General features: G+C 48.1%; 1 protein-coding gene across 3 annotated transcripts in view; it reads left to right on the forward strand.

The window, feature by feature from the left end:
- Positions 1-222: 222 nt before the first annotated feature.
- The window catches only part of Kazn (kazrin, periplakin interacting protein), a 981,286-nt gene continuing 953,563 nt past the window's right edge, over positions 223-27,945 (forward strand). For 2 of the 3 annotated variants that reach the window (XM_040757474.1, XM_005081094.4), the window contains exon 1: positions 223-1,103. In XM_040757474.1, coding sequence (XP_040613408.1) covers positions 1,013-1,103 — 91 coding nt within the window. In that variant the 5' untranslated portion in view covers positions 223-1,012. The remainder of the gene's footprint in view (positions 1,104-27,945) is intronic. The other variant, XM_040757478.1, reaches the window with a different exon arrangement.

The raw sequence follows: 27,945 nt of genomic DNA on the forward strand, positions 1-27,945 counted from the left end.
TCTCCCTCCGGGGTCACTGGGAATGGATGGCATTCCTCAGCTATCCTCTCCCGGATTTATGAATTCCATTGCCAGCAATCTAGTGTCCCCGGTCTGGCGCTTCCTTGGCTGCGGACATGAAGAGGTTACTCCAGCCCTGGAGCCTGCTGGGCTGAGTTAGCACTTCCCCTCCACATCCAGGAGCTCTCCAAGTAACAGCCCCTTTTGCATCACGGAAAGCAGGCAGCAAAGCGGGCTAGGGACACCCGCTGCAGTAGGTCGCAGCAGGAGCTCTGTCAGCATGTGTCATTCCGCGGGTTCCCACTGCCAGGCCAGGCTGCGGGGAACTGGAAAGCAAAGCCATCTGGGGGAGTGAAGATTGAGCCAGCGACAACGGTGGTCCCCCAGCTGCAGAGCGCCCGCTCGAACTGCAGAGCACACCTCTCGGTGTCTTCCCAGGCTGCAGCGGTCCCTGGGACCCAGAAGATCCTGGAGCCGCGGAGGGCCAGCCAGGACCCAGGAACCCAGTACTGCTGCCTGTGAGGCCAGCTCCCCAGGGAGCCTGGGCAAGCGCTTTGCCTGTAGCTGGTGCTGGGACGCAGCAGGGCTGGAGCCCTCTCTAGCTAGTGTGACCCAGGGCTGAGCAGCAATTGTCTCTTCCCCAGTTACAGGAGAGGCCCATCCACATCCAGGCTCCTCCTGGAGAGAGGAAGTAACTCCTGTTGGGGCAGCTTAGACTGGGCTCTCCTGCTAAGGCTCGCTCGTGGCACCCCAGGTTTGCAGAACTTCAGCGTGTCATTTCTCACCTGACCTGACCCGGTTTGAGAAAAAACTGCAAGGAACAGAGCAGAGTGCTGAGTGCAAGGCGCCTTGTAAACTTTGGAGACAGAGAAATATTTTATTTTGAAGGGGACAAGTGGCCCCAAGTCTACTACTGTTCTTGGGATAGCGAGAAAGCCTGCTGGCGGGACACTGAGCATCCCATCACAGCCACAAGACTAAGGATAACAGCAAGCAAGGACCTACTGCCGTCATGGAGTCGGTGCTGATGGTATCCAGTTCCCCCACAGGCCGCGTTACCTTCTCTCGTGTCTTCGGCCAACAATGCCAGCTCATGGAAGCAGGTAGGATGTGGCCAGAGAACCTTCTGGTAGTGGAGGTCTGTGTGTGTGTGTGTGTGTGTGTGTGTGTGTGTGTGTGTGTGTGTGTGTGTGTGTCTGTCTGATCTTTCTCCATGCTATTCTGAGTGAGACTAACCTGAGATGTGATAGCTGACATTTGTTACTTTAAATGATAAACTTCTTAGGCCTGACTCTGAGTTTTGAAGCTACCTCTGGGGCATGGTGAGTGAGGGTCCCTGTTTGTCTGTTTTCTCTGGCCAGATGTTGGAGGGAAACTGTGACAGGAGGGACAGAGGAGAGTGCTGTGTGTGCCCACCTTTGGGGACAACTGTCAGTCCTGGACTGTGCCCCTGAGTGCTGGACTGTGCAGCCATGCCTCGAGCTACTGCTGGAGTCGCTTAGATGCCCATGCCACACCTTCTCCGGCCCTTGGCTCTGCTGGGGATCTCTCAGGCAGCCTTTGCCCATAGGTCTGTCTGGTGTTTAAGAAGGGAGAAGTTGGCATCACTGAAGTCACAACCCATGCCAGCCATCTTGCTAAGATGTGCATTTGGTCACAGATTAAAATCAGGCACGGGTAAATGGCTCAGGTCACTTGTGTCTCTGCATCTTATTTATTTTGTGAGTTCATTCTCATTGAAGAAAGGACTGAATTTGAAATATAATTGTGTATTTTTGTCTTGAGTTGTAGGAAGATGTTGGGAAGACCACTGTCTTGGGAGTCCGGGGCTGAGTCATGTGGACACTTTCATGGGTGATCCCATGACTTAGGATGGGAGACCCTTCCTCCATTCCTGGGATATACCACTGTAGGTACAAAACCTAGCAATTGGGCTCAGGCCTTCCTGGCCCACCCAGACCGAAGGCTCTGTGCTCTCGGGAGCACTCTTGTGAAGATGTCATAGTCCTGCTCATTTTGAAGACAGGATGCACAGAGAGGCAACTTGTGGACCATGAGGGCTCAGAGCTGGACTGCCAAAGTTTGCGTCCCAGCTTCGCTTTTATAAGTGATATGTCACTTTTCCTCAGACAAGATTCCCTAGCCTTTCTGTGCCTCAGCCTCCTCATCTGTAGGGTGGGGTCATTGCAAAGGTGAAATAAGTTAGTAAATGATAGACACCTGTATGTAGGTTTGTGTGGCTTTTCAGAGAGGGGCACAGCGAGCTCTGTGGAAGGGAATAGAAGCGCTGAACATCCCTGTCTGCCCTAGGCAGGATTCTGGTTTATCTAGAGATTGGAAAACTCCCACTCCCCCATCTGTCTGTGGAATAGTCTATTTAGAAAGGTGACTTCCACCCAGGAGGACGGAGAGTTGTCCTGCTTCTCTGAGGTTGCTGGGGTAAAGCAGATTGGATTTCTAAAGCACCTGGGTCCCCTGTGGCTTTATCCTCCCTCCTTTTCAAGCATGCTGACCTAAATCAGGCCATGAAATCCTCAGTCTCCTTTGTGAAACCAAAAAAAGAAAAAAAAAAAGAAATTAAAAAACCACCCAAACTCCCCACCTCCTCTATGTCAAGAGAGTGCTGCAAGATAGAATAACAATGGCTGGTCTTCTCTAGGGAGAGCTCTGTCCCTAAAAGAACACAAGGAGGAATCATTAGCCTGTAGTCAAAGAAGCTCACTAAATTAGGAGGGGGAATGGATAAAGAGAAACCCTGACTTGTCTCCAGCCAGCCATTTGCGGTCGGTTAGTATCATAAAAGAGATCTTAAATGTATATTCAAATGACTTGCAGACTCCAAAGCTTGGCAGCTGGGTTAGTCATGGTTGTTCCCCAGGGAACAGCAGCTGTCATGGATTCTTGAGGTGCTCACTGTGTGCTATCCATGGTGCCAAGACCTGCAGTATCTACAGGGTGAGGTATTGCCCTGGCTGGGGGATGCTGGTCTGGCTGGCAGTAAGCGTTAATCATGTTAAGGAAATGAGACACTATGATTTCTCAGTTATGCCATTTTCTTGGCCACCCTCATTCTGGTTTATGAAGACTGTTTTCCATAATTAAAGAAAAAACAACCCTAACAATTCCCACAGGCAAAGGAAACACTGAGGAGTGGCCTGCAGGTTTACACCCTCACCATTTGGGAAGGAAATCTTCGGAGCAATCCTGAAAGCCTGTGACTTTAACCTCAAAAAGACATGACCCTGATGGTGACACTGGTTAGTTGTTTACATCCTTAAGTATCTTGTTCAGGCTTAGGGGAAGAAGTTGGGATCTTGTGAAGAAGCAATAATCTGGTGTGTGTGTGTGTGTGTGTGTGTGTGTGTGTGTGTGTGTGTGTATGTACGGACACCAAGGATTTTGGAGATAGGGATAGATTCCTGGCAGCAAAGGTAAAACTGGGCATGAGTGAGACCCATATATGTAACACAAAAAATAAAAGGCCCAGAGACAGATATTGTACCACCATCTCCTAGCTTCTAACTGCTAGGATTAAAGGTGTGTGCCTGGCTTCTATGGCTTGTGGCTGACTTTGCTTTCTGAATCCTCAGGAAAGCTTTAAGAAGTCATAAATAATATATCACTATACATATAACTGTGACCCAGAGAACAGCAGTAGTCATATGAAGGTTGGCTGGCACGTAGAAAGAATATAGACTTCTTTTTCATTTAGTCCCAGTTCAGTTGTTGTTGGCTATATAAACTTTATAAACACCAAAACCCTAGAGCAGACGCTAGCAAACATTCCTCCTAGGGCCAAATCTGGCCCACCAATTCATTTTGTAAATAAAGTTTTATTGACACACAGCCATACACATTCAAATACATTTTGTCCATGCTGCTTCTGGGCTACAGTGGTAAAATTGAATAGTTGTGTCAAAGACCATGAAAATACTGTCTGGTTCTTCCTAGAAAATCACTTTACTGACTCTTGCTGTCTTAGTTAGGGTGACTATTGCTGTGATGAAACACTATGACCAAAAGCAACTGGGAAGGAAAGGGTTTGTTTGACTTACATATCCTTAATCACAGTTCACCGAGGGAAGCCAATGCATGAACTCAAACTGGGTGGGACCCTGATGGAAGGAGCTGATGCAGAAGTTGCAAAGGGATGCTGTTTACTGGCTTGCTCCTCATGGCTTGCTCAGCCTGCTTTCTTATAGAACCCAGGACCACCTGGCCAAGGGTGCTCCCACCCACAATGGGCTGGGCCCTCCCTCATCAGTCACTAAGAAAATGTCCTATAGGCTTACCCACAGTCCAATCCTATGGAAAGCATTCTCTCAGTTGGGGGTCCCTCAGATGGCTCTAGCCTGTGTCAAGTTGACCTAAATACTATTCAGGACACTGGCTCTAGAGCAACAGATATGACAGAGTGGCATAGACCAGGCTCAAGCCTGAGAGCTTGGGTCTGACTGATGCTTCCTTTGCTGCCCCATATCCTCTGCCACCTGTGCAATGCCGCACTGTTGGCCTAGGAAGCATTCTAGTGGATGCTTAGGCCATAATGAAAATAGACATGTGCCCAGGTCCATAGCACCTGCGCTAGACCTCCATCTTCACAGCCCTTTTCCTAGTCAGTAGTTAAGGTTTGGATGTTGGGTGAGTTTAGATTTAAGCCTCCATTAGCCTCATTCTTGAGCACATACTCAAAATGGCCATGTCGGGGCTAGAGATGTGGTTCAGTGGTTGGATGCTTGCCTAGCATATGCAAGAGCCAGGATGACACCCCTGGTACCATTAAGCCACCATTTCTGCAGAGTGCTTTGAAGCTGTGTCAGGTCTTATCAAAGGTGTGGAGGTTAGCTTCTCTAGACAGGTGTGGTGGATGAGAGCTCCACCCCGCCTGCCGCACGTCCTCCAGGTGGGAGCAGAAGGCTTTATCCCCACTGGGCATTGGCTGTCATGACACTATCCAGCAGCACTCTGTTTCCTGGTTTCTCTTTAATATTGTAGCAAGGATGCTGGGGGAAGCGTGATGGGACAGACAGCAGAGACGCCAGCAAGTGTGTTCCTGGCTTTGGCATGGCTGAGCAATTTGCCTCTTGTCTGTCTCTCCACAGGCCTGCAGAGTGTGTGACCAGATGTGCTTCTTTTGTTTTTTACTGAGGGCGCTTGAGCTTCCGCTGTGTGTGCGTGTGTGTGCACTCATGTGTGCCAGTGAGTTTGTACACATACATGTATACATGTGCATGTAGAGGCCAGAGGCCAACCTCAACTGTCATTCCTCAGGGACCAACCACCTTTTTTTGAGACAGGGCCTCTCACAGCCTGGAGTCTACCAAGCAGGCCATGTTGGCTGGCCAGTGAGTCCCATGGATGTGACTATATTTGCCTACCTAGTGTTGGGATTATAAGCACATGCCATGACACCTGGCTTTTAAAATGGGGGTTCTGGGGGATCAAAATCACGACCCTGTGCGTACAATGCAAGCACTTTGCTGACTGAGCCATCTCCCTAACCCAGTAATTCCTTTTGTCCTCTTCAGGGCCTGTGAAACATGTGACAGGCATGTTTCCCATTTGGCGTGTGGGTCTATGTCTGGTGGGAAGACTCTCGATTCACCTTTGGTCTAGCATTCATTGTGGGGTGACCACAGCTTGCTCAGGGCTTGGTTTCCAGTACCAGAGGCTGTCTCCATGTCACTTGAGTTAATTTGCTGTGCGTGTTTGGGGCAGAAGGTATTTCTATGGTTTACAGAGCTTGACCAGTTAGACCAAAGTCACCCTGTCCAATGTGTTCTGCTGACGTTGCAGGAACCCAGGCCTGGCTCAAGGGGGAAGGGATTTCGAGGAGAGGATAGGGAGGTGACAGGGCTTCAGCACTTGAGCCACTGCTGCTGCCCTGCATGGTTCCTGTTGCAGCCCAGAAGCCACCACATGGTTCCTTATGAGCACTGTCAGATAAGGACTCCTCATCCCCTCCCCCCACACCACATAGACACTCCTGTGTACAAACCACAACTGCCCATCTGGCTGGTATCTGGCCAGCATCTGATCAGCTTGAGACTGTGTTATCATGGGTTTGTTTTTTGTTTGTTTGTTTTTCTTGAAGGCTGGCCCTGAACCCTTTCCCCTGTCTTTAGAACCACATGGAGATCCTTTTGAATATGAAGTTGCATGCACCAGGAGGCAGTCTCCAACTTTACATGTGAGGCATTATGTGGTGATATTGTTTATGATTTATTAAAGCTTGCCTGAGGATTCAGAAAGCAAAGTCAGCTACAAGCCATAGAAGCCAGGCACACACCTTTAATTCCAGTAGCCAGAGCTAGGAGGCGGTGGTACACACCTTTCATCCTAGGACTCAGGACTCGGGATTAGGAGATAGACAGATCTCCGTGAGTCCAAGGCCATCCAGGTCTACACAAAGAGAAACAGCTCACACAAAGATGATCTCAGCACCTGGGATCACACGCCTTTAATCCCAGCATTAGGGAGGTATATAAGACAGGAGCAAGGTCTCAGTATCAGGCATTCATTCTTCATCCACATTGAGGATAGAAAGACACTGAGTCTCAGGATTCTCCAGTCATGCTGAAGAGAGGCAGCAGGATCAGCCCATTCAGCTTGAGGTAGTGGTAAGAGCTAGTGGACCCCTACTTTTTAGATTGGTTATGGAGATTCAGTTCAGTTCCTTGTGCTTATGTGACAAACACTGTGTTGACTGTGCTATCTCCCCAGACCTCAATTTTTTTTTTTTTGGAGACAGGATCTCATATAAACCAGGCTGACTTCAAACTCTATGTGATTGAAGCTGGCCTTGAACTGATGCTGGCCTTGAACTCTTCTTGATCCTTCCCTCTCTACTTCCCATGTGACTGGATTACAGGCATGTACTACCATGCTGAGCCTACCCTTTTTTCTTGATGGCAACACTCCAGGGCAAGGGCAAAGGTCTAGATTTGATCAAATAGTGATGGGTATTGCAGAAAAACAAGAAAAATGCACATGTTGGGGGAGCGTCAGGCACTCAACATCCACATTGGCTTTATCTTTGAAAAAAAAGGATTAAATGACCACCAGATTCCTTCTTGGGGTCAGCCTCCTTAATACTGGAAGTCCCTTGAGGAGTGGGGTGCAGAAGGTGGCTTTCCTTTTCCAGTATGTATGGCTTCCACACTGACCTCTTTTTTGGAGTGGTTAGCTGACCACTTTCACAGGAGCTTTTAATAACGGCCCAGTGTGGTCACTTGTTTGATGTAGCTCCTAAAATTAGGTTTGCTTTGCTTCTCCCGTGTTTCCAAACTTCACCTAGACAACCACTTGAGTACGGGCAAAGCTCTCAGCTGGACAAACTCCCCAAAGCTCTACCCAAAGGAAACATGAGTGGCTGCAGGTTTCACAGATTAGAGGGACTGCTCCCCCATCGTGTGCCTAGAGATATGACTGATTTGGGAGTGAAGCTCAGCCCTGCATGGGAATTGATAGGCAAAAAGGAATTGAGGAGGGTTTTCCTGTGGCCAGGGGCAATCTACCAGACAGTAAGCCTTATTAGAAGGCTTGAAGGTGGGAGTGTTTAAGATAGGGGGAGATTGCTAAAGTGATGCTGTAACCACTGTGAAAATACTGTCTTATAGACAGAGTTTCTGTTCCACCTGGTCCCACAGTTGTTTAGCCCCAAATAAACACACAGAGTCTTATGCTAAATATAAACTGTTTAGTCAATGGCTTAGGCTTCTTATTGGCTAGCTCTCTCTTTTTTCTCCCTTTTTTTTAAAATTTAAGTTAGAAACAAGCTTGTTTCACATGCCAATCCCAGCTCCCTCTCCCTCCCCTCCTTCTCCACCCTCCCCACGAGGCCCTCCAGTCCCCCACCCAATCTCCACTCTGATCCCCAGGGAGGGTGAGGCCCTCCATGGTGGATCTCCAGAGTGTGTCATGTCGTCCAGGGTAGGGTCTAGGTCCTCCCACAAGGGTCCAGGCTGAGAGAGCATCCCTCATTGTGGGATGGGCACTCAAAGTCTATTTGTATGCCAGGGATAAATGCTACCTAAGGCCTCATAGATTACCTAGGCCTCCTCACTGACACACACATTCAGGGGTTCTGGACCAGTCCCATGCTTTCCACACAGCCACCAATCTGGGGTCCAAGAGCTCCCCTTGTTCTGGTCAACTGTTTCAGTGGATTAAACCAACCCAGTCTTAACTCCTTAGCTCATCAGTTCTCCCTTTCTGTGATTGGGTTCCAGGAGTTCAGTTCAGTGTTTATCTGTGGGTGTCTGCCTCTGCTTTTATCAGTTGCTGGATGAGGGTTCTGTTTCCCAGACTCTCTTGCAGTGGGATTGTATGCCGGCACTCCCCTGATCCATGTCTAAAATTCATATGGCTAGCTCTCTCTTAATTATTAACCCATTTCTATTAAACTATGTATCACCACAAGGCTGTGGCTTACCCATAATCCGGCGCGTTACTCCTTCAGCAGCATGGTGTCTCCCTGGTGGCTTCTCTCTCCTCTTCTCACAGGAATTCTCTTTGGTAGTCCTGCCTGGCTACTGGCCAATGAATGCTTTATGCATCAACCAGTAAGATAAACATATATACAGAAGGAAATCCCCCATCATAGTCCCAAGGGGGCACTGGGATTCCTTTCACCTCCTCTCTCCCCACCTCCCACAGCAGGGACATTCAGACCTGGTGAGTTGCCCGCCCCAGGTTTTAATGCAGTCTGTGACTTTGTCTTTCTTTTGAATCCATCCAACTCTCATCCATCTTGCTGAGCATGTGAGGCAGGAGCTACACAAAGCAGACACGGTTCTCGGCTTTGACTGGAAAAGGGCACACCTTTCCTCCCATCTTCTGTATCACTGACTTCCCTAAGGCATGTACACAGTCTTTTAACCCTTGTGAAACAATGTAATGGGCTCAGGACGGAGCATGGGCCTGAGCCACTAAAGTGAAGGTCACTCCAATGGGGCTCCTGGGAGAACAAAGCCAAAGACACGATGGCTGTTGAGCCACCAAGCGGGGATCCATGTGCAACCTGGGATTTCCAGAACCTTGAGTCCTTGCCTTTGATCTTCTGAAGTCATTATTAGCAACCATGGGAAGGACACAGCTCCATACTCGGAGAGAAGGCTGGCTTGAGGACAAGAGTAAAGAGTAGCAGGGGGAAGGCTGCGGCTATCTGTCTCTGATGGTCTAAGGGACAACAGAAGCGACACGGTGCAGGGCAGATAGCCACTTCTTAGGGGAGAATTGAAGAATTACAGGTGGCTTTGTGGGAGGAAGTGCTCCTCGGGGCTAGACAAAGTCAGAGGTCTTGATCTTGATTGCAGGGTGAGAAGTGAGTCTCAGAAGGGTTCCTGGAAATCTCCGAGTGACATCGGCCCTGTCAGAAACCTTGGAGACCACAGGACTCCAGGCAGCAGGGAGGGTTCCTGGCTTTGGGTCAGGCAAAATATATGGGGTATCCCTTTGATGTGTACAGTAGAGCCAGAAACCTACCAAGAAGACAGAAGCGGGTCCATGCATTTAGTGATGCACTTGCTGGGATAGAGTCATGGGGGATGTGACCAGCCCAAGGAGTAGATGGAGGCAGGCAAGGAGTCAGGGCTGCCAGGTGCCCTGGGATTCTAGAGGCTGGGTCACATCTTCATGAGCCTGGAGGACAGGTCCTGATGAAGTACTGCAATGGTGAGACATGAAGGGGAAAATCAGGATTAGAGTTTAGCAGGACCAGAACTCTCTCTCCTCTCTAGTAGGACACACCCCTCTGTCAGTCAGAGAACACTCAAAATTGAAGAATTGGCTTTAGAGGTCGGGTCAGCCAGTGCTGTGACCATCGCAGATAGTTGGAGCAGCCTTGGGATAGACACACAGCTGGACCATTGACCATTCTGGTTTAATTTTGGTCTTAGTCACTGAACAAGAATAACTGGACTCTGATTTCTGAGTTATTTTCTCTCAACGTTGTGGGCACGACAGGCCTCTGTCTTCTGCTTGCTGTCATCACTGTTGGTCTTGGTGATCTTGGGGTCATTTCTCCATAGGTAACCTGCCTTTTGCAAGGGCATGCCTTTAAACTATTTGTCCTGCAGGCTCTGTAGTTTGTTATAACGTGTCTCAAGGTGGATCTAATTTTATTTATTCTATCTGGGGCATAACTGCTCAGGTCTGAAGACTGTGCAGCCTCTCCTCCCTTCTCCTTTCCTACCTCCCTTTCTCTTCCTTTTCCTCCTTCCCCTCCTCTCATTCTTTTTTCCTCCCTTCTCTTTTCTTCCATCTATCCCTTTCCCACCCTCTTCTCTCCCCTTCAATCCCTCCCCTCTCCTTCTCTTCCTTCTTTTCCTTTGTTTCTCCTTCTCTTTCAATAAAGTCTCACTATGCAGCTGAGTCTGGCATTGAACTCAAGATCCTCCTGCCTCAGGCTCCCAAGGGCTGGGTTTGCAGGCGTGTGCACTACCAACTTCAGCAGTTTCTGTCTTTGGACAGGGATTCCCCTCCATTCTTTCCTTCCTCCTCTTATACATTGCTCATCTGCACAGGCGTTTTCAGTCTGAACTCTATCATATTTCCCACCCCTGCCTCTGTAAAACAACTTAAAAATAATCTTCTGGCTCATTAATTTTCTCTCTGACTTTGTCTAATCTACAGCCAACTTCAGACAATTCGAATGTTATTTAAATGTCTTTTTCTCAACCTCCAGAAGTTATGTGTGAGTAGCTTTCAGATCTTCCAGATATTCTTTTATATTCTATGGCAATCTCTTGTCTCTTTTGTGCTTGACTTTGTCTTAATTTGTTTGGCCATTTAAACCACGGGTTCTCAACCTTCCTATTGCTGCCACCCTTTAATACAGTTCCTCAAGTTGTGGTGACTTCCAATCATAAAAATATTTTTGTTGCCACTTCATAATCAATTTTGCCACTGTTGTGAATGGCAATGTAAGCATCTGTATTTTCTGATGGCCTTGAGCCCCAAAGGGATCGAGACCCACAGGTTGAGGACCATTGATTTGAACCCTTTATCTGATGAAGGAATTTAATGCTCCATGTCTGGATCTCTTGGGGACAATTCTTGTTGCCTTTGACTCATGCTCAGGATGGTCCCTTGTGTACTTTGTAAGTCTGAAGTTTGCCTTTGTGTTTTGGGAATTTGCCTTGATACATTAATGTTATTTTGATATTATTTTATATACTTGATATACTGTTATTGTAGTGAGTGGTAATTTCCTAGCTGAAGATTTCCTCAAATTCTCAGTACTGTAAATCTGGACCTAACACTTTGGAGGGAAGAGCATGGTAATGGGTAATTTAAGAACATTCTGCTTCTAGTACACCCACCCTCTCAATGTAGAACTCCAGCCAGCCAGACAAGTGTCCTCGTGTTTAAAAACAGATTTGCTTTTATTTTAATTGTGCACGTACGCGTGTGTCAGTGTGTGTGTGTGCATAGTATGTGCTAAAAGAGGCCAAAAGAGGGCATAAGATCACCTGGAGTTGGAGTTATAGGCAGTTGTGAGTTGTCTGATGTGGATGCTGGGAATCGAACTCAGGTCCTGTGCAAGAGTCATCTCTCTAACCCCCAAGTTTCCTCATATTTTTTGCTTGTATGCTGGGTCCTCTATGATTTTGAAGGTGAAGCTGTGTATCCATGTGAGTGTGTGTGTGTGTGTGTGTGTATGAATGTATGTATATGTGTGTATACAGTTGTAGTTTTAACATCTTCATCCCAGCAAAGTAAGGCTCAAACATCGTTTAACAAGGCCAGCTAGGGCTCTGACCGAGTATCAGCCTGTTCACCTGTGCTGTGACTCAGACTTTCAATTTGGTATTTCATTACTTTATTCTGGGGATGTGTTCATTTCCTCAGTTGCTGTAACAAACTTTCACTGGCTTGAAGCAATAGACTTTTATTCTCTTGCATTCTGGAAGTCAGAAGTCTGAAACTGAGGTGTCAGCAGGGCTGTACCCCTCCTCCTGTGCTCTTGGGGAGAATCTGCTCCTGGTCTCTTCTAGTTTCTCATGACTACTGACATGTTTTAGCGTGTGTCCACAGCACTCCCGTCTCTGCTCCTTCTCCTGTTAAGCATGTGATCTCTCTGTCTCTGTCTTGGGAAGGTGTGGTGACATGTAGTGCCTGAAGATTCCTGGAAATCTTCCTGTAATTAGGCCCTTAATGCAGTGCCACCGACAGAGACCCTCTATCAGGTAAGGTCACAGGTAAATGCCAAGGATCTGGACGTGGGTATCTTTTGATGGGCTATATTTTAGCCTCAGGAAGGTTTTGCTATGATAATTCATTTTTATGTGTTCAAAGATGCCCACTGCATTTCTAAATATCATGTAGGCTTGTTTCCTCTCCACATTGTTCCATCATATTGTTCTCTGAAAATGGGATCGTCCAAAAGCTCTCCAGGCTGGAGGGGAATGTTCACCTCCTGAATGGGAGTGTTTCCCAAGGGCCAGAGGCTGAGGATGCTAAGATGTGGGTGCTGTTTGGTATCAGGAGGTGACTCTTCTCCATCCCTGTGGGACAGAGAAGCTAGGCTTTGCTTAAGTTAGTAAGACCCGATGCGTGGTACCACGGGACTGGCCCAAGCTTCTCTGGCTGCTTCAACTCTTTTCTGCTTGCCTGTGTTCACCCTTATCTGTGTCTCTTAGCTCTTGTGCGTGGCTGATCCTTGCTTTTAGCTCCCATTTCACCAATGGCAACTCCATGTGACTGCTTGTGACAGACCTTGAACCTGTCTGTCCCCTTTGCTCCTGGCACTGCACAGGACATCCACCTGGGACTTTCTGTGTGCTGGTGGACAGCACCAAGACCAGAGCAGGACCAAGGCTGGAGCTGACTCTTGTTGAGAGCTGAGTGTGTTTGGGACATTTTGTCCTGGTCCTGTGCTTCCTTCCAAGGGACAGCCAAGCGAACTGAGTCAGAGGCTGTGCCATGTGTCGTGTGATTCTTGGCGGGAGGGGTGTGGATAGAGACTGAACAGATCAAAACATGCAGTATCCTTGGGTAATGCCTTGCAGTGATGATGGCAGCTTTTGGCTGCATTAACTCAGAGGAAGTTCAGAGGGAATAGCCCCTATGTGTGATATTCATTACCATCTCCCTTGTTGTCTCGCCACCTCTGCTAGTGGCTGAAACCTTAACGATGAATGTTTTTATAGCCAGAGGTATTTCTGGAGCCCCTTATCACTCCGTCCGTACATGTCCCAAGTTCCTTGGCAGCTGGAAGCAAACTTTGTGTTCCATGCACTAGTCCTGGGAATTTATTGGTGGGCTAATGCCTCTCTCTGTGAAGATGAACAGCCCCGAAGAGATGAGCCAGGAGTTAGGCAGAGTAGATTGTAGGACCTAAATTCTCCGAGGCATTAAACAGGCCACAAGTAGCAGAGGAGACCATTCCCTGGTACTCAGTCCATTGATGACTGGAGGAATGGCAGGCCCCATAGAAGGTCTTCTGAGAAATGTGTATCTTTGTGCAGAGATTGCCTTGGGATCATAATGGCTGGCACCATGCAGTTTTCCTTATCCAGAAAGCCACAGTAAAAAGATGATACACACACACACACACACACACACACACACACACACGTTAGCTAAGGGAAGGAATTTAAGACAGGCATAGGCAGCCTTTGCTTCTAGCTGACCTGCAGAAATTGAACAGTTTAAAGAAAAATCCAACCAGGTTTTTAGCAGCTGGTCAGCTTTTCTTCCTATTATAGAGTTCTTGGACTCTGTTTCATGCCAGAGACACAGCTTATTTCCAGGAGGCCAGTTACTGGGGTTATTCAGAAAGCTGGTGGCATTAACATGTATTCTTGTAGCGGAGAAAGACGCTCTTGCCTGCTCTAAGCATGAAGGACTAGCCCTGTTCCTTTGGGGCTGATGAACAAGGTCATAAGATATTTGGGGGGCTTTGAGGGACCACGTGATCCCCTGCACAAAGCCGGCTGAGGCAGCTGTGACTTCTTTGACCTCGATGCCTCCAGCCAAGGAGGCTCCAGCTACCACATTTCGGTCCCTCGAGTGCTAAGTGGCTATTAGCAATCTACATTGCCAGGTCTTACCACCCCAGTTGTCCCCGATTCAAACAAAAGTTCCTTTGTGGCCACTGGCTTTTGGGAATAGAACTGTGGAGCCTCGCTGGGGCCAGAAGGCGCCCAGTGGGGCCTTGAGAGCTCGGTGAAGTGTCCCTGATAAATGGCCCCATGCAGGGGAAGAAGAGCCTCTCCTCCCAGCTGGTCTCTTGGTTGACTTGGGAACTATGGGAGGACTAGGGGGATGGCTTGGCTGCTAAAATGTTGGTCACACAAGCACAGTGACCTTAGTCTGGATCCCAGGCACCCATGTCGAAGGCTGGTCTCAGTGGGTACATGTCTGTAACCCCACGCTGGGGAGACAGACAGGAGGATCCCCGGGGGCTCACTGGCCAGTCAGCCTGATCCAGTCAGTGAGATCCAGATTCCTGTGTGCTGGTCAGTTGATACGAGCTAGGGTCATTTGGAAAGAGGGAAACTCAACTGAGAAAATGCAACCCCCCATCAGGTTGTCCTATAGGTAAGCCTGTGAGGCGTTTTCTTGATTGATGGTTGATGTGGGAGGGCCCAGCTCACTGTGGGCGGTGCCATCCCTGGGCAGGAGGTCTGAGGTGTGTAAGGAAGCAAACTGAGCAAGCTCCAGGAAGCAAGCCAGTAAGTGCCATTCCTGCATGGTCTTCGCTTGAACTCCACTTCCAAAGCCTGGAGTTCCTGCCCTGGCTTTCTTTGATGACGAACTGTGATGTGGGTGTACACGAGACGAAATAAACCCTGTCTTCCCCAGTTTGCTTTTGGTTTTGGTGTTTTATCGCAGCAACAGAAAACAAACCAGGACATTCTGTCAGACTGGATGAGGAAGACACAACATTGACCTTTGCCCTCCACACATACACGGGCACGTGCACAAGTGCACACACACACAGACACACACACTATGGGGACAAACAGGTTCACTCTAAGGGTCATGAACTTCTCAAGTGATAAATGAGGCCTGATATGGGACCCTGAGCTGCAGGGCTTGGGTGCAGAGGTGATGGCACATCTGGCAAGGATTTGGTAAGCTGCAGTGTGTCGTGGTGTCGGAGAGCAAAGAGAAAATGTAAGGAAGCCCTGGGCTGATCTGCTTTGTGAGGAGGATAGAGCTGGCGAGCTTGAGACATGTGTCTTTCCTTGTCTGCCCCAGCGAGGGTAGGTAGGTGTGTTGTGAGTCCTGCAGCATGTCTGGTCATAGTTCAGCTGTGAGATTTCCTATGAATGCACAAGCTCTTGATCCTAGATCCTCATAACCCTGGGATCTAGTCCCGAACTGTGGGATTGGCTGGGACGTTATCTGATTGAACCGGCTCTCTGTGGATGTGTGTTTATGAATGTACAGGTGCATGTGTGTGTATGCATATATATGCACAGAAGCCAGACCTCAACGTGACTTGTGGTTCCTCAGGCATCATCTGCCTTGATTTTGAGACCGAGTCTCTTGCAGAGTGGAGTTCACCAAGTAATGTCGTTGGCTGGCCAGTGAGCTCAGTGGGATCTCCCTGTCTCTGCCTTGTCTATGTCATCACTACACCGTTTCACTTTTTAAATGTGGGCTCTGGGGGTTGAACTCGGGTCCTTGTGTAAGAAATAGATAGTTACAGTGCACTCTCGGTGTGCCTGTAAGAAGACAGTCCAGTGACACCAGACGTGACTTCAGTTAGGGTGCAGTGACTCTGGGATAATGAGTAGAGTTCTCTGGTGGCGAACAGAGCTGGAGTCTGGTGTTGGAGGGTGGAGAAGTGGCAATCTAGGGGATTTTAGATCTGTTTCCCCAGCCCCCTTTGATCCTGCTTTGTCGGTGTCAACAACGATGGTTCAGAGACTCTGCTGATCAATATTTGGTGCTTGGGCTCATCTGGGACAATGTCATCCTTCTTGGATGATGTTTAAGGCTTGGGCTGTAAGCAACGGAGCTATGAAGCATTTATGAGGGGAGGAGGTCTGAGTTAAAAACCCATGCTGGGAAGCTGCAGGGATGGGAATGCAGGAGGAGCCCAGAGGCAACCCTGATACTCTGTATTCTGGACTGAATTCATGACCTGCTACTAAGATTGAGGCATGGAGAGTCCCCGTTAAGCCTGAATAGTGGTCTTCAGCCATTTCTGTGCATCAAGAGGCAGACTGGAGGGGTGCACTTTAAAGAGGGGAGGTGATACGTAGGGATTATAAGCCTTTGGGCATGACTGGGAAGGAGTGAGGCTCCCGTTTCTTGTGCTGCCAGTTAGGGTAGCACTGATCTCTTGTCTACACTAACTTCCCCACTCTGAGACATCCCTTCTACTATGCATGCCTCCTAGAAGACCAGAGACAAGTGCTTTGAGTACACCCATCACCTACTAGGGTCCACGATGTCCTTATGTCTGTAAGTTAAAATCCGTGAGGGACCTGCAGAGGTTCTGAGCAGAGGGAAGGAAGTGTCTGGTAAAACAGCCATGTGCTGGGAGTTGGGGTCTGGTTTGAACCCCAAGTCCTTCAAGGTGACAAGGCACAGAGGAAGATAAAGGTGTGGAATTGGGGTCAGATTGCCGAACAAGCTACAGTGCCACCCATTACTGACTATGTGGCTTTTTTTCTTATTGTTATTGCTTTAAATATGTCTGAACTTCATTATTCTATGTCAAGGGGAATAGCTATTCCATGAGCTGGGAGCTCAGAGAGTTACCAAGAAATGCATGGGGTGTGTTGAGGACTATGCACTTGGAGCAGCCCAAAAGTCATGGGCAGCATCTGAGTGGGACCCCCAGCATCTCCCTGCTCTGACCTATCCTGGCACACACACCCAGTCCTACTCTGGTGACCACGACCTTCGGTTCTCTCAGGTCAGAAGATAGTCCTGTGGAACCACATGGTGACTGCCGTTCACTGACGCTGCCTGGAGAAGCTGTGGTGGCCGCCGAGCTGCCCAGGGGCTGATTTGTATGTGAGCACACAGTCAGAATCAACAGCCTCACAGAACTGCTGGCTGCTTGCTGTGATAACCGGGTGCCATTTAGTTCATCCAGGTTGATGACTGCTGGGGCCAGGGCCAAGCACCTCCAGGTCCAGAGGAAGAAGCTGAAACTGATGGATGGCTTGTGCTAACACTGCAGGCACTAACACTGCAGGGCCCCTGCTCATCTAAGGCAGAGGGAAGACTCAGGTTCCAAACATAACATCCAAAGATAAGATGGCTGATAAGTCGGCTGAATTACCTTGTTAAATGAAACGTTCTTTGATGAAAATTCTATATTTCATGAGGGACTCACCTGATGACGTACCATGGAAGAACTGGGTCGGGGGGTGGGACACATTTTAGAATTCTGTATTGCTTCTTCTTTTTAGAGACAGTGTCTCATATAGTCTAGGATAGCCTCGAATATCCTATATGGCTAGGAATGGCCTTGAACCTCTGCTTCCTCCTTCTTCATGCTGGGATGCAGGTATATGCTACCACACTTAGCTTAGCAAGTTAAAGCAGACCCACACCTCTGGTTTTCTTTTGGCCACTGGGAAGACCCCAGCTACCCATGGCTGGGATCTGCTCTCAGCTCTTCCGTTAGCTGGCACCTAGAAGCATTTTCAATCCAAGCCCACTTTGCCACACAAGGGACCTTGGTGGGAACAATTCTTTCTAGAATAGTCTTTTTGACTCAGTGTTTTTGTAATGGTTTCAGAAGTTTGTTTAACGTGCAAACTCTCGGCTTCACTCTTGAAATTATGAAGCCGGAGTCTCACTGCAGGCTTCCTGAGCAAGAGCCTCCCAGTGGTTGGAGAGGTGGCTCATCCACTAAGAGCAATTAATACGCTTTCAGGAGATCTGGCTTCAGTTTCTAGAACCCGCATGGTGAATCACAACCATTCTAACACCAGTTGCGTGAGAGCTGATACCCTCTTTTGGCCTCTGAGGACACCAGGCCTATATATAGATGCACTTACCTACATGTTGGCAAAACACCCATACACATGAAAAAAAAGTACCTCTTTCAAAAGCACATGTAGGGCATGTGCCTTTTATCCTAGTGCTGGGGAGGGAGACAGAGATTGGTGGATCACTAGAACTCACTAGGCCTAGCAGAGTCAGTGAACTTCAGGTTCAGAGAGAGACCCTGTCTTAAAAGATAAGGTGGGGAGTAGCTGGAGAAGATGACTGACATTGATCTCTGGCCTCCACAGACTGCATACACATGTGTACATGTATCTGCATGTATATGTGTGTGCGTGCGTGCGCGCGCGTGCACGCGCGCGCGCGCACACACACACACACACACACACACACACACACACACAGAACCTTGAGGGGCTCCTCCTTCAGGTGTCTAGAGAATCATTGAACCACAGTGGCTTCCAATGTGGGCTCCCAAACAAGCCATCCTCAAGGAGCTTATTAGAGATGCATGTTTTGGAGGTGTGCCCTGAAACCAGTTGAATCAGAAACTCCAGGGATGAGGCCCTGCACTCCAAGTTTCAAGAGCACCCACCCCTCACCCAACCCTACCCCTGGTGCTTTTAATGCTATCTAGGGCTTGAAAAGTCACACATCAGGCTTTACAACTAAGCAAAGTTTGGAGGAGTTGGCAGCTTAGTGTGCCACTTCCTCTGGAAATGGGGACCAAATAACAGTATGAACAGGAGCCTTCGGGTTTCTTTTGCTGTAAAGAAAATGGAAAGTCTTATAAAGGAAAACAGTTAATTGGGGCTAGTTTATGGTTTAGTTTATTACGGTCCTGGCATTTCTCAGGCAGACTTGGTGCTGGAAGAGGAACTGCGAGTTCTAACTACATCCAGGTTAGCAGGCAGCAGAGAGAGAGAGAGAGAGAGAGAGAGAGAGAGAGAGAGAGAGAGAGAGAGAGAGAGAGAGAGAGAGAGAGAGAGACTGGGCCTGGCTTGAGCATTTGAAACCTCAAAACCCAACCCCAGTGACACATTTCCTCCAACAAGGCCACACCTTTCCAACAAGGCCATACTTCTTAATAGTGCCACTCTCTGGTGACCAAGCATTGAAATCTATGAGCCTACGGGGGCCATCCCTATTCAAACAGTAGTCTTGTTCAGACTTGTTAGTCTTGCTGAAAAGGACAACAGAGTCACTTGCACTGAGAAGCCTCAGTTCACCCTCCTGTGGTCTGTCTAACTCAGAACACTGCTGTGAGGTCCTGAAAGCCTTCTAAGCATCCAGGGGACCATCGTACCATCAGCTATAAACTTGCTAAAATGTTCATGAATTGTATGGACTGGCACCTGGCCTAAGGCGAGCCTTTGAAGGAGACGGGGTGGGAGAAGGCATGAGTAGGAAACACGGGGGGGGGGGGAGCGTACAAGGTGGAACAGCTCAGGTTTGGATGTGCTCCAGCTGACGCACGCGCAAGTGGTGGTGAGAAAGGAGCCAGGGTTGGAGATGAGAACCGAGGAGCTGGAGTTGTCTAGATGGTCTTAAAAGCTTCATGTAAAATCCTTTCATGATGATGAATACACATACTCAATTTAATTGACTCCTTCATCCTGATGCATTTCTTTGGGGGATTCTTCGGTGTTCAAAGTTTCTCGTCTTTCAGGAATACAATGGTGTTCAGGCCTTTTTTGGGTTCTGCCGTTGCCAAATAGATGACCAGGAAACTGACCGTTGTCTATGCAGGTGACACAGGAACTTTAAGCCGACATTCACGGAGTCCTCACAGGACCCATGGTGTGCAGATCCACTCAGCTCACCGACACTGGCAGTATACCCTGGGCTCCACTCAGCTTACCGAGGCTGGCAGTATACCCTGGGCATCCTTCTCGTGTCTCCTTTTGGTCTCTCTACCCAGCTTTCCCAAATGTAGACTCTACCCTGACCTAAAAAAGGTATAGTTTTGCCTTTATTTTATGTGTGTGTGTTTGCGTGCATGCCCCCACACACGAGTATAGGTGCTCATAGAGACTAGAGGCATTGACCCCTCAGAGCTTGAGCTACAGGTGGTTTTTGTGAGTCACCCGATGTGGGTGCTAGGACTCAAACTCAGGTCCTCTGGAGGAGTGAGCACTGCACCCCCTTTTTCATCGAATTAGCTCTCCAGACTTTCCTCGTTCCAGTCTCATCGATCAGAAAGGTAGATTTTCTTCTTGACTTGCCTTTGCATGGCCCCCCAAAATAAGCTGGGCAGGGCTCTTGCTGCTTCCGCAGAGGACCCAGGTGTCTTCTTTAATTTTCTATTGCTGTGAAGAGAGACACTATGACCAAGGTGACTTACAAAAGGAAGCATTTAATTTGGGCCTTGCTTACGGTTTCAGTGGGTTAGTCCATGAACATCATGGCAGTGATCATGGCAGAAGGCAGGCAGGCATGGTGATATAGCAGTAGCTGTAAGCTTACATGATCTGTAGCTAATTGATAGACAGACAGACAGACAGACAGACAGACAGACAGATGGACAGACTGGCCCTAGCATGTATTCAAAACCTCAAAGTCCACCCCTAGCCCACTAACTGGGGCCCAAACATTTAAATATATGGGTCTATGGGGGCTATTCTTGTTCAAACCACCACACCAAGTTTGGGTTCCAGGCTGGGTGGCCCACAAACACCAGTAGCTCCAGTGCCCCACACCTGCCTCCCAGGGAAGGCTTCATTTGGGAGATTTCTCATCACTGTCTAGCAGGGCTACTTGCTGGGATGAGCTCTGAGTTTCTGCTTGGACTGTCCTGAGTGGGACAGATGAGAGTCATAGCAGATCACAGCCTCGGACCACCTCTGCTCCCAGATTTACAGGTCCATGAACAGTCACTAGTCACCTTGAGAAGAGGAGGTGACTCAGCAAGTCACAGCACCGAGAGCTGATGAGGCAGTGTGTGGCAGCTGGCTTGAGGACACCCTGTCTAGCTGGGCTGGCTTTCTATCCTTTAGAGTCAGCAGCAGGGCTCACGCCAAGACTTGAGGTCTGTGCGGAAGTCTGGCCTGCCTGGCATGTTTTCACACACTGGTTGCCATCTCGCTTCTACACTTTCGTGCCTTGAACATTGGCCAGCACTTAGTAGACACCCAGGACTTAGACTCCAGCAATTGGTCAACTTGACACAACCTACTGACGCTGGGGAAGAGGGGACTCATTTGAGGAATTGCCAAGATCATTGGCATGTGTCTATGTTTAAGAGGCATTTTCTTAACTGCTAACTGATGTACGAAGACCCCGCCCACTGTGGGCAGTGCTAACCCCAGACAGGGGGTTTTGGGCTACATAAGAAAGGCATTCAAGAAATCCAGAGAATACAAGCCAGTGGGCATCTTTCCTCTATGGTCTCTGCTTCAGGTCCTGCCTTCAGGTTCCTGTCTTGAGTTCCTGTTCTGACTTCTGTAAGATGATACAAACCCTTCCCTTCCCAAGCTGCTTTTGATGGTGTTTTATCACAGCAATTAAAAAAATAACTAGGAAAGGGGAAGCTTTTGGAGTGAGGTCAGAGAGGAGCCAGAGCAGGATGGAGAGACCACCTGCAGATGTGTCTGCAGGCCACATGCATCGAAAGGTATTTTTAAAGGAGGCCCAAAACATGTGTGGATGATGTCATTTTATAACACTGAAACGATGGAAACCCCCAGTGAGCCTGACAGACACATAAACATAATTTGTACATGGCTTTGGGGCAAGCCTCTAAAAGGCTTTGTGTGGGTGAAAGTCTTTTCTAATGTATACATTCAAAGACCACCTGTCCACTGTGTTCCCAGTAGAACTTAGAATGAGAGGGCAGAGCTCAGACAACAGTGTTGGGGAGTGTAAATGTGACCCTGGGGTGTGGGGAGTTGTGACTAGCCTCAACAACATCAAGGTATGTTTAAAAGTAGTGCCCATGACCGGGTGGTGGTGGAGCACACCTTTAATCCCAGCACTCGGGAGGCAGAGGCAGATGGATCTCTATGAGTTTGAGGCCAGCCTCAAATTCTACAGAGTGAGTTCCAAGAGAAACTCTGTCTTGGAAAAAAAAAGTGCTCCTAGCATTTCTGAGAGATTGAATACTGGAGAGAGAGAACAAGAGGGGAGAGTGGGCTTTATGTGGAGAAAGGGCACAGGGGTTGACACTGGACTTGCGGGATATCCTGAGTGTAGTGGAGCATTGGGAGTAGTTGGTCAAGGTGGTTGAGGCTAGGGTAAAGTGTGGGGAGGATGAGTGGTTTGATTTCTGCCATAGTCTTCCTTATCTTTATTTTTCTTTTCTAACAGTCTGGTTCTTTGAGTGTGTATATGGATATGTTCATGAGTGTGTGATTGTGTGCACATGTACACATGTGCATATAGAGGCCAAGGCTAACATCAGATTCTTTTTATTGCTTTCCACTTTATTGGGTTTTGTTTTGTTTTGCTGTTGTTGTTTTGAGAGAGGTTCTGTTTCCCCTCACTTCCCTCTGCCCTTAGTTCTCTAGGGCAGCAAGTTTCCCAAGGAGCTTGAGCACAGGACAGTGACATACCAGAGTGACTATCCTTTCTTGCTGGGGCAGGGCTACAGCTGCCCGCTGCCCACTTGGAGAACAAGGGGCACTCCCAGCCTATGATGTGACTGACAGATTTTTTCCTTTCTCAGCCTAGAATGCTCAAACCCAATGTTAAACCAAGAAGGAAGTGATGTCCAAGCCCCTGGGCTTCTGGGTCTCTTGATTCTCATCTCCATCTCCTGGCCTCTTTCATATTTTCAAGCCCCTTAAGCACAAAGCCATGTGCACGTGAGGGAAATGATGCTGGCCGCTGATTAAAGCGTCACTGACAGGTCCCTATTATTAATGAGAACTAACCCAGATCCGTAAATGAGAGAGGAAGATTTATCTTCATTTTAGAGGCTCATCTCTCAGGAACTCCAGTACATGCCTGCAATAAATGACTGTAAATCTTCCCAAGCATGAATCAGTCTCTTATGGTGACAGAACACTGGCTAGGGTGACAGAGTGTATTTAATATTGAGGTGACAGTTCAAATAGTGTCCCCTTCGTTTGCTATTTTTCTAAGTTAGGGCTTCAAAGGGAATAGCTAGGGAGATGAGAAACATTTATCATCTAAACATTTTCACTCCACTCCAGAGGTTAATGCTGTTTTGCTTAAAGAAAAAAAAAACCTCTGCAAAATAATATATTTTAAATATACGTTGGTTTTAAAGTTGCTAAAGTAAAGCTTGAGCTGTTTAACCCGTTATTTCCTGAGAAGTCTTTCATGTGGGATCTGCCTCTGATGTGTGGTCTTGCTGTTGCTGAAGAGAGGCTACGATTCAGCATCTGTGGGAGATTATTTCTCTGTGAATTGGATTTCACATTCTTTTTCAGATAGCTTTGCTGATCAAGCCTGACGCAGTCCTGGGCTTTGATGATAGAAAGTATGATGTCAGGGGTGAAGACTAGTGGACCAGTGGGATGGTCTGGCCACTTTTTTTGGAGGAATCCAGCCCTGGTTGATTGGAGAAGGACCCCCGAGGTGCTGAACGATCACACAGTGACCTTAAAGCAGGCCTGGAAACCATTCTGTGTAGGATACAGCTGAGCACGGTGGGTTGTGAAGGGATCGCAGAAGGGCTGGGAGCTGTTTTCAGGCAGGGATAAGCTGTTCTGGGTATCCATTCAAAAAGCCGATGCACTCTCATTGCTGCAACAAAGTATCTGACAGAAGGATCTTGAAAGGGGGGAAGGGTTTCCTCTGGATCACAGTGAGGGGGCACAGTGCCTCACGGTGGCAAAGCGTGGTGACACGAGTATGAGGTGGCCGGTCTCATCACATCTGCGGTCAGGAATCAGAGAGGAATGAATGCTGTTGCTCAGCATTAACTTTCTGTCTTTCATTCACTGTAAGACACCAGCCCAGGGAATGGCACCGCCCACATTACAGGCAGAGCTTCCCTTCTTAGTTAGTCCTACTAAACATTCTCTTACAAACATGCCCAGAGGCTTGTCTTCTAGGTAATTCCAGATCTGGTCAAGCTGGTAATCAATATTAACCACCCCAGCTGGTTTAGGATTAGGTGTTCAGGGATCTATATTACAAGACCTCATTTTGGGTGCATGTGGATCCAAATCTCAACTTCCCCATCTCCTTTCTTTCACTGGCTCATGGTTCTTTGGTTTTGAGCAACGTACTTCCTAGGAATGGGGACAGAGTGAGCACAAGGCAAAGATGGCCCCTGCCGTCATGGGGCTCGAGTTGGTGGGAAAGAAAAAGCAAATGCATTTGCATACAGAGGAGTCATATAGGAATTACAGTAGGAAGAGATCAGAGGATAGAGGGCATCCCCACATACACGCAAAGGCACTGCGGCAGGAATGAGCAGGCAGGGTGTTCAACGGCCGAGTGTGTGACGGAGTTTAGATTGCAGATTGGTCCCATGGCATGTACGCAAGCATTCAGAGCCTTAATTTAGGCTTAACCAAGTGAACTGCCCACACAAAGGAACCAGGGTGTCTGTGCGGGGGAGGGGGCGGGGGGGGGGTCAAGAGAGACTCCACTGCTCAGTCAGAGCAGAGGTCAGACGTCTACATGCAGTCTGGGAACACTGAGTTGCACAACATCTGTGCCTCTCCCTAAAGGGCTCCCTGTAGCACGGGGCCAACTGGGTCTTATTGGATCATGGATGGTGTCCGTGGTAATGTCAGTGTTAGTGACAGCCACAACTATCTCTGAGCGTCCAATACATACCAGGCAGTCTGGATTTCATCTCCTTGAACCCATAGCTCTGGGAACTCTCTCACTGTGTGGTTATTTATTGGGATTTAGAAGGGTCAGTGACTTTCCTAAGTGAATGTGAAATCAGCACTCCTTCTATACCCCTGTCTTAATTCTAAGGGTTTTTTTGAGTGTGTGTTTGCACACATGTGTGTTATGTGTGCGTGTGTAGGCCAGAGACCAATGTCAGGTGTCTTCTTCAATTGCTACCTACGTTATTTATTTTTGCTTTTTTGAGGCAGGGTTTCTCTGTATAACAGCCCCAGCTGTCCTGGGTCTATCTCTATAGACTAGGTTAGCCTTTAACTCACAGAGCTCCACCTGGCTCTGCCTTCCGAGTGCTGGGATTAAAAGTGTGTGCCACCACCACCCAGCAACCCACCTTATTTTTTTATTTTTTATTTTGTTTTTTTGAGACAGGGTTTCTCTGTATTGTTTTGGAGGCTGTCCTGGATCTCACATTATTTTTTTTAAGGCAAGGTCTTTTACTGGCCTAGAACTTGCCAACTCAGTTAGACTCACTACTCAATGATCCCCAGGGATCCTTCGGTCTCTTCAAAGGTGTGCACTGTCACACCTGGCTGTTTAACTCAGGGTGCTGGGGAATCCGAGCTCAGGCATGGCACACCTCCCCCACTGAGTCATCAGCTCCCTAGCCCACTAATTTGTGACTACAAGTTAGGAGGAGCTATATCTGGAAGTGGGGATTAGAAATCTATTTTGTCTGGAACAAAATGGTTTACAGTATGTGACTCACGTAAGAAAATATTAAAAGTGAGGGTTGCTCTTTTTTTTTTTTCTGAGACAGAGTCTTGCTATGTAACACAGGCTGGACCAAAACTTTCGCTGCTCCAGCCTCAGCTTCCTGAGTGCTGGGATTATAGGCACATGATAACACATCTAGATATAAGCATGATTCTGGGTATGAGTATGATATTCATTCATCAAGGCTCTGTGTGAGGATGATGGTGGAGGCTCTGCATTTTGTGGGGATGGGTATGTGATATTCCAGGTAAGGGGGCCCTGTAAGGTAAGCTAAACATCATATATGACCTTTCATTTATTCCTCTGTTCTACTGTTTGGGAAAGGGTTCTTCAAGGCTGGATTACCATGCCTTTTCATGGCTCTAAGTCATCCTGGAAACTCACTCATATGCTTGTTAAGTTGATTTGATCTGGCTGAGGCAGTTCAGCAGTGACGACTCAGCTGTCTGAGCTTGGGTTCTTGTGTGGAGCTGGCCCCTTAGGCCAGGCTGTGGCACTGAACTGCCCCTTGCTCTCATGTGCAATTGTAAGGCTTTGTAGAGATTCCGTGTGGAAAAGAGCTCAACTGTAACTGAGGCCCATGTGAAAACTGCGGAGTGGCTGGGACTCCCATGGTGTGCCCTCGATCTTCATGGCCACTCTCTGGCTCCTAGGGAGAGATGAATAGTCCAGGCAGCATGCTGAAGCTCAGGGCTGCAGTCATTTATCACTGAGACGCCCTATTCATGGGCACAATGACTTTGGAGATGCCTGCTTCAATGCCAGCCTGGGGCTGTAGTGCCGGCTGAGAACCTGACATTCAAGGGCACATTGAGTGGTCACTGCAGCTGCACCAGGGCTCATGAAAAGGACTGTGTGAATAAGATGGGCCAGTTGGGAAGAATCTGGTCTTGTAGGGTGTGGGTAGGTGGGGCTGGGGGCTGGGAAGCATCTGGAGTTTTCTGGAAGAAAATTCAACTTGGGGAGACAAATGATTAGATGGTATCTGTCTGTCTCAGTCAATCATCTATCTAATCTAAAATATCCATCAACAATCTATCTAATCTATCCATCCATCTATTATCTATGTATCCATCTATCTATTATCTACTTGATATTTATCTCTCTGCTCTTCCAATTATCATCTATCCATATAGCTATTATCCATCCATTAACCTATCTATCATCTATTTATCATCCTATCTATAGCCAATAAGTCTATCATTCATCTAATACACCTATCATTTACCTAGTCTATTTACTCATCTATCAATTTATCATTTTCTATTCATCTATTATCTATCATCTATCCACCACCCATCTGACTATATATATCAATCTATCTATCCATCTGCTATCTAGTTATCCCCCATCTCTCTCCACCTGTCCTTCTAAAACCCTCAGAAACAGTTGTTATTCTTAGGTTCATTTGACAGGTTGTGAACCTGAGTCTCTGGACCTTTGAGTTGCTTCCCCAAGCAACAATCTCAGTGAGGTACAGTCGGGCAGCCTGGCTTTCAAATCTGGCTATTAGCCTCTCCCTCTGCGGTTTTCTCGTTGCCCCTGTGTCTGGGGTACACACACTTAATGGCACATCCCTGTGGGGCAGAGGGAAAACACCTCCTCTCCCCTGCTTGATGTTGTACTTGGTCCTGTGACTTGACTCAGTGTGTGTGTGTGTGTGTGTGTGTGTGTGTGTGTGTGTGTGTGACAGAGAGAGAGAGAGAGAGAGAGAGAGAGAGAGAGAGAGAGAGAGAGAGAGAGAGAGAGATTGAGATTTAAATAGAAGCCTTAAACACGCTGCAATGGTTTATCTTGTAGTCCCACTTTTCTGCTACCCGTTGTGAAAAGAGATTGCCCAGGAACCCTCTTCTCCACCTGATAGCCCTGACCCCATCTCAAGAGCAAACTGAGCCACAGCAGCAGCTCACCTGCTCACCCACAAGAAGAGCCCGAGTGCCTCTTGCAGGCCATTGGCTTAGGTATTGCCCTGCAGCATCCTTGCAGCATTGGATGTCCGATAAGGTGGGATCTGTTGCTGTGTCTCCCTCTCTTTTTCCTGCCCCTTCTCTTCATGAGTATTGACTATGTCTAGACACAGTCTGCTCCTTACAGGCCCTAGGCAAGGAGTTGGGAGACAGTCTTATCGTAAGTGTATATTAGGGATTTTTTTTTGTTGCTGAGACAAAATGCCTGGCATAAACAGCTTGAGGAAGGATTTATTTTGATTTGCGATTCCAGAGAACTCAGTCCACAGTGGTTGGCTCTGTTGATTCTGCGTCATGGTGAGTCAGAACATCATGACAGTGGGAGTGTGTGGCTGAGCACAGCCCACGGAGGACGGGTAGCAAAGAGAGAGGGAGAAGAGAGACGGAGATGGAGAGAGACAGAGAGAGAGGGAGACAGGGGGGGGACAGAGAGGGAGACAGAGAGAAAGGGGGACAGAAAGAGGGAGACAGAGAGACAGAGATAGAGAGACAGAGAGACAGATATTGA

Source organism: Mesocricetus auratus, unplaced genomic scaffold (genome assembly GCF_017639785.1).
Source record: "Mesocricetus auratus isolate SY011 unplaced genomic scaffold, BCM_Maur_2.0 Super-Scaffold_100014, whole genome shotgun sequence".
NCBI lineage: Eukaryota > Metazoa > Chordata > Mammalia > Rodentia > Cricetidae > Mesocricetus > Mesocricetus auratus.